At 51.1% G+C, this 7,027-nt stretch overlaps 1 protein-coding gene across 2 annotated transcripts; it reads left to right on the top strand.

The window, feature by feature from the left end:
- The first annotated feature begins 65 nt into the window (after positions 1-65).
- On the top strand, positions 66-6,869 carry MRTO4 (MRT4 homolog, ribosome maturation factor). Of its 2 annotated transcripts, none has more exons than XM_081306798.1 (9): positions 66-223; positions 1,963-2,021; positions 3,214-3,317; positions 3,831-3,912; positions 4,180-4,247; positions 4,493-4,644; positions 4,953-5,029; positions 5,131-5,706; positions 5,782-6,869. In XM_081306798.1, exons 1-8 carry the CDS (start codon positions 196-198, stop codon positions 5,278-5,280), a joined length of 720 nt encoding a protein of 239 aa, XP_081162924.1. In that variant the 5' UTR covers positions 66-195; the 3' UTR covers positions 5,281-5,706; positions 5,782-6,869. The 2 variants fall into 2 exon arrangements, with proteins under 2 accessions (XP_081162924.1, XP_081162925.1); XM_081306799.1 differs by having other exon boundaries at positions 133-223; positions 3,192-3,317.
- The last annotated feature ends 158 nt before the right edge of the window (positions 6,870-7,027 follow it).

Here is a 7,027-nt window from a genome sequence, read left to right as displayed (position 1 = left end):
CCCTGGAGTGTGCTCGGGACTAGGAGGCCTCCGGGACTTCCGGGAAGTCGCTCTGCAAGCGCCGGAGGAAGAAGCGAGTCGCAGAGCCGATTGGGTCAGGCACACGCGAGGGCCGCCCCCGAGGGCCGTCTCAGAGGCCCCCGCCCCGCGTCCTGTTGGCCCACATAGCCGAGTGCCGCACGTGGCTTCAGCGAGATGCCAAAATCCAAGCGTGACAAGAAAGGTGGGCGAAGGGGGCATCGGGATCTGGGGGGAGGCTCTGGAGGGCGGGGACACGAAGAGGGACGCTGGAGCATCCGCGGGTGGAGGATTGGGGCGGCGGAGTCACGGGAGGGAGCTGGAGCCTGGACGGGTCCAGGGTTCGGAGACTTTGCATGGCCTCCAGTGTTCTCGCAGCTCTCCTGGGCGAAAAGGCAGATCCCAAACACCTGGACTGTGCCGGAGGTCGATTTGGCCCACGTTTCCCCCCTCAGCCCCTTCCCGTGTCCCTTCGTTCTCTGGGCCCCTGCCACACCAGTTTCCTTTCCCTTTCAGCACAGGCTTTTTGCCACGTCTGGCGCTTTGCAGTCTCTTCTTGGTATACTTGTGCTTCTTTTTTCATGGGGCTGTCTCTTCTTGGTTGTCAGTTTACGGGCACCTTCTGAGAGCATTCCCGACCACCTTTACTACGCTGCGGTGCGCCTCGCCGCGGACCTCTGGCACGTTCAAACAAATGTATAGGGGCCTGGCACTGTAGGTGTGGGAAAATACAGCAGTTACAGGAAGGGCCTAGTCGGGAAATAAATATATCCCCCACCCCCCAATTGAGTGTTTGTCAGGTGGTGATGAGTAAGAGTAGGGTAAAGAGAAGGCAGAGGTGACATTATTTTGTATAATGCCCTCAGGAAAGTGATGAGGTGACAAATGAGCAGAAGTCTGAGGAAAGGAAGCAAGCAACCAGTGGAGATATCTGGGAGAAGTGTATTCCAAGTGAAGGGAGCAGGAAGTGCAAAGGGCTTAAAGTGGGTGCATGGTTGACACGTTGTGGGACAATAGGCCAGTGTGGCTGGAGCAGAGTGGGCAAAATAGAGTTGGGGAAGGGCTTCATAGACCTTTATAAGGAATTGGCTTTCACAAGCAGGTGAAATGGGTGGACATCCTGGAGCTTGAGGGGAGGAATAGCATGGTTTAACTTGGCTTTTAAAGGATTACTCTAGTTGCCTTGTTGAGAATAGCACTGGAAGATGGGGTCAGAGGGCAAGGATGAAAGCAGCAAGGCCGGCAGTAATGCTGCGTTGGACCAAAGTCACAGCAGTGGAGGTGTTCGGACGTGGCCAGTTGTATTTCATTTGCCCTCCTTTGCTGCACTTGCCAGTGACTGGTATTGAGTGCCTTTTACTCTGTGCGCCTTTTAAGGACTGGGCACACCAGGCAGGATGAATAGAGGGGACCAGGCCGCTTGTCAGGAGCACTCAAGGCTTTGCAAATGGTGCTTTTGGTGTTTGTGGTATAATTTGATTCTGTGGGGTGATCCCTGTTCAGATCTGGCCAAACCCAAATTCTTCTGGACAGGGAGCAAATTGAGCCCCAGTTATTTATACAGTGGAGGTACTTGTTCCTTCCTTAAAAGGCAATGCTACATTCTAAGTGCATGTATGCAATAGGAGATATACAGTCCCCAGATTTAGCATTCTGAGGCCAACCATTGATGGCCTCTGTGCACCATGGCCAAGAGCAGAAAGGAATCTACCTCAACCAGCAGGAGAGGAGGGGCACTCCAACAGCAAGAACAAGCCTGGGCCCCTACTGCTGTGGTTAGTTTCTATAACTTACAGGAGATGTGCCTAGGAATCACCAGGCCCAGGAACGCTAGAGAGTGGTCACTCCACAGAGCCTGGGAATGGCCTTGCATGCTAGAAAATAAGTCTCCAAGACATCCAGACTCATCTCTTATCATTCTTTTTTCTTCTTTGTATTTATTAGTTTCCTTAACCAAAACCACCAAGAAAGGGTTGGAACTGAAACAGAACTTGATAGAAGAGGTAAGAGGTCGTTCTTTTTTTTCTTTTAGTGTTTGTGTTTGGTTTATAAAGGTAGGGATAGGACTGTTTGCTAGGGGAGCTTACTGTAGGGAGGTGGTTTTTTGTTTTGTTTTGTTTTGTTTTTTAAGGAAAATAAAACTGCTGATTGATCCCTTTTTCCTTTAGCAGCAGTAATACCAATAAAAACTCCCATCATGGGGATCTCCAGCTTTGCTTGAGCCCCTCCTTTGTGCCTAGCACTGTGCTGTCTCAGCATAAATCTTTCCCTCCTAGCACTCCTGTAATACAAATACTAAATTATGTTATTGCTGTTTTGTTGTTGGGGTAACTGAAGCTTCACCAGGTTTGTTTGCCTACCCAAAGTCAAAAGACTAGCTAGTTACCAGGTACAGATGACTGCACCCACCTATCTGCACTACTTCTGACCTGCCAGTCCTGGGCTACAGTAGGTTGAGAGCACTCAGTCTCCTGCTAAACAGAGATTTCATTCCTTAAGAATGGAATTCTATGCCTGGCAAGGTGGTTCACATTTGTAATCCCAGCACCTTGGGAGACTGAAGTTTGAGGATCAGAAGTTCAAAGCCAGCCCCAGTAAAACCAAGGTGTTTTAAGCAACTCAGTGAGACTTTGTCTCTAAATAAAATACCCAATAGGACTGGGAATGTGACTCAGTGATCAAGTGCCCCCGAGTTCAATCCCTGGTACCAAAAGAAATGTGGAATACTTTGCTGGGCATGGTAGCACACACCTGTAATCCCAGCAGTTTAGGAGGCTGAGGCAGGAGGATTGTGAGTTCAAAGCCAGCCTCAGCAATTTAGTGAGGCCATAAGAAACTTAACAAGACTCTATCTCAAAAATAAAATATAAAAAGGGCTGGAGATGTGACTCAGTGGTTAGGAGTACCCCTGATTCAATCCCCAGTACCAAAGAGAGAGAGAGAATGAGAATGGAATTCCACCTCCTGGTGGCTTTGGCTTGCATCATAGGTAGAGCAGTATAGATAAGCTGCCTCCCCAAAAGGTAACAAAGCTTAAATAAAATATAAAAAGGGGCTGGGGGTGTTGTTCAGTGGTTAAGCCCCCCGGGGTTCAATCCAAAAAAAAGGCTAGAGCAGGTTCTCTCCCATCTGAGGCTACAGTTGCCCTACCCATGCTGCCCCTTGAACTCCAGAGCCTCATGAATTGTCCCACAGCTTCGGAAATGTGTGGACACATACAAGTACCTCTTCATTTTCTCTGTGGCCAACATGAGGAACAGCAAGCTGAAGGACATCAGGAATGCCTGGAAACACAGCCGGTGAGTGGGCAGAGGGAAGTGGACTCCTTGGAGTGGCAAAGGTGCCACAATGCTCAAGAACCAGCTATAAGGGGCTGGGGTGGTGGCTCAGTGGTAGAGCACCTGCCTAGTATGTATGATGCACTGGGTTAGATTCTCAGCACCACATAAAAATAAAAAAAGGTCCATCAACAATTTTTTAAAAAATTAAAAAAAAAAAAAAAACAGCTGTGGGGTTGGTCGTGCTGTACCAGCGCTGGTGGAGACTGCTAGATGTGCCTCTGCCCATATCCAGATGAGGAGGGATCGTTCCGTGGCGCTCAGGGTGGGCCTGTGGAAGGATGTCGCCAGTGTTGGTTCCTGTGTAGGAAGACAATGAAGGAACCCTGGGCTGGCAGCAGCATGATGGGCCGTGTGGAGACCTAGGCGCCTCTAGCCATGCCTCCTGGCGTACTTGGGCCTGGGCTCCTGTGAATTAGAGAATTTAATGGAGAGGCAGGGCCTTTCTTCACAGCCCCCTCTTTTTCTTGGTAGGATGTTCTTTGGCAAAAACAAGGTGATGATGGTGGCCTTGGGCCGAAGCCCGTCTGATGAATACAAAGACAACCTGCACCAGGTAAATCACTGACCCTCACAGGGAGGGGCTGAGGCTAAGCTGCCTTCTCTCCAGCTGCTCCCACGTGCCACACCCACCTCCTCCAGCCACGTGGCCAGCCCATCGACACACCTGGCATGTCTTACAGCTTTGGGTTCTCCCTTCACCTTGAGACGTGAGGAGGGGTGTGGGTGTGTGTGTGTGTCTGTGTCTTCAAACATTATCAGGTGTCCCCTGGGGGACAAGACCACCCCCAGTAGAGAATCAGGGCTCACTTTTGGTTTGCAGGTCAGCAAGAAGTTGAGGGGTGAAGTTGGTCTTCTTTTTACCAACCGCACAAAGGAGGAGGTGAATGAGTAAGTGCTGGTGAGGAACAGAGGGAGGGAAGGTAGGAGGATCCCAGGGGCATCAAGTCGGAGCTGGCTTCTGGAAGCCTCTTACTGAGACCGGGGGCCTGTGACCAGAGGCATCTTTGTTCTCTCCAGCATGGTGACCAGCCTGGCTACAGGGCCCCAGCACACTAGCTGGGAGGACCTGACCTCAGCTGGCTGGTGGCCCAGTCTGGAACCTCCCCCCACCTCTTACTTCTCTTTTCCCCAAGGTGGTTCACAAAATACACAGAAATGGACTTTGCCCGAGCTGGCAACAAAGCAACTTTCACTGTGAGCCTGGATCCAGGGCCCCTGGAGCAGTTCCCTCACTCCATGGAGCCACAGCTGAGGCAGCTGGGCCTGCCCACTGCCCTCAAGAGAGGTACGGACAGTCCCTAGAGCTGAAAGGCCACGGCCCAGAGCCCAGGAGCACGCGCACACAGGCTCTCCCCTTCCTGGCCGGGCAAGCCTCTGTTTTCTCATGTGAAAATGGAGTCGAGTGCCCCTCTCCTAGTTAGAGTGGACAGTGAGTTAAAACCAGAGTACAGCACTTAAGGAACTTTGAGGAGGCAGCCACTGAGTATGAGCCATGGGGACGATGAGCTCTCACCACATGCTTAGCTCCTGCTGCAGTGGCAGAAAGTGCCATGCAGGCCTCTGTGCAGGAGTAACATGGCCACCCTCCTGCAGGCGTGGTGACCCTGCTGTCTGACTACGAGGTGTGCAAGGAAGGTGATGTGCTGACCCCGGAGCAGGCCCGCGTCCTGGTGAGTCTGGGACACAAGGGCTCTGGTAGGAGGGATGCCATCTGTCACCCGCTGCAAGTGCCTGGGGTCATACTCTTCTCCACTCTTACTTCCCTTTGCAGAAGCTTTTTGGGTATGAGATGGCTGAATTCAAGGTGACCGTCAAATACATGTGGGATGCACAGTCTGGAAGATTCCAGCAGATGGGAGATGACTTGCCAGAAAGCGCATCTGAATCCTCAGAGGAATCAGAGGACGACGAAGATGACTGACTTGGGGACTCAGGACCGAAGACCTTCTAGCACGTTCTGAGTCTCCATCACACCATGCAGAATTGCTACTGCCCTTCTGGAGGAAGCAGTTATTTATTTTTGCTGTTGATGAAGCCAAGTGTGGGTGACGGGAACTGACTGTTCCATAAAGAATAAAACTTGGTCTATGGGGTGCCACCCTGTAGATAGCAGGAGACTTTTCTTAGAAAAAAGGCCTTTGGGTATGTGCTCTGTTTGGGTCCAGTACCATCCAGTCTGGTGACCTAGATGGCCAGTACAGCTTTGGCTCCTGTGGGGCCACAGTGGCAGTGCAGCTTTGCAGTTCTGGGGACAGCCAAGAGCAGACCCTAGAACTAGGCTATGTCCTCCTTTCCAGCCTTGATGCCCTTTGCTTGGAATAGACTTGCTGAAGAAAACCAGGCCCAGGCCCCTAGTGGCCCTTTGTAGCCCTGCTTACACGCTCCCTAAACCAGGGCCTGCTGGTGGCTGCCAAGAAGCCAGGGCTCTAGGATGAGAGTGAAGCCTCTGCTGGGGGTGAGAGCGAGCGTTCGGCGTCTTGCAGCACTCCTGAGGTTCTGCTCTGGTTGGCTACCGTGGTAGGTCTTTGTCCATATCGCTTCATATACAAGTATTCAGTGAAAGCATCAGATGAGAGAGCTGCTGTTTCAGGCAACATCTATTCTTTGGTTTATGTCTACTCTTCATGGCGTCTAATTCCCTTTAATTTTCCTCTGCCTTTACCTGGCCATAAAGGTATTCTGTGGGGCCTGAGCATGTGGGTCACTGGTAGGTGCTTGTCTAGCACAGCATACTTGAGGTCTTAGAATCAGTTCCCAGCATCACCAAGAAATAAATTCTCTGACCTACCTGTTGGAATAGTAGGTCTTAAGACCCCCATTCCAGAGGGATCCTGCCCCATACCCTCAAGGGAGGAAAGCTGCACCAAGAGGCCAAGACAGAGCTGAACAGACAGCCGTGCTGGGATTCCCCACCCAGTCTGTTGGTAAGCGTGCCTGTGCAAGGAAGCCTCCGCAGAAACACAGGGGGCTTGATGTGGTGGTACCCCATCGATTCCAGCTTCTCAGGAGTCTAAAGCAGGACAGGTAGATTTGAAACCATCCTGGGCACTTAGTGAGACCCTATTTGAAAAATCGTTAATAAAGGGCTGGGGATGTAATTCAGTGTGAAGTGTTTGCCCAGCATAGGGTCAGTACGAGTACCACCAAAAACCCAGGTGCAGTGTCCACACACCTGTAATCCCAGCTCACAAAGGCTGAGGCAGAAGAATTGCAAGATTGAGGCCAACCTGGCCTCAATTTAGCAAGACTCCATCTCAAGATATAAAACTAAAAAGAACTGAGGAGGTAACTTGGTGGAGTACCCCAGAGTTCACTCCCTAGTACTTAAAAAAAAGACTTACATTCAGAGAGCATCTGGGTATGTGGACCCGGCAGTTCCCCAGAGAGCAGAGGACAGCACACCCAGAGAGGGCTGGAAACTACATTGCCCACCCCCACGTTCCTCACCCTACACATCTCTTAACCTGTTTCTTTTGTAATATCTTTCATAATAAAACTGTAAACAAAGAACCATAAGCAGTGAGTTCTGTGAGTTGCTTAAGCAGATTAACCTGAGGAACCCTGGTTGTAGCCAGGGGGTCAGAAGCACAGGTAAAGCAACATGGAATTTGCAATGTCATCTGAAGCATTGGGGGGCAGTCTTGGCGACTGCACCCCTAATCTGTGGG

The sequence above is a fragment of the Spermophilus citellus genome, assembly GCF_964194105.1.
Source record: "Spermophilus citellus genome assembly, chromosome: 9".
In the NCBI taxonomy this organism is placed as follows: domain Eukaryota; kingdom Metazoa; phylum Chordata; class Mammalia; order Rodentia; family Sciuridae; genus Spermophilus; species Spermophilus citellus.
This window is presented reverse-complemented; position numbering and strand designations above follow the sequence as displayed.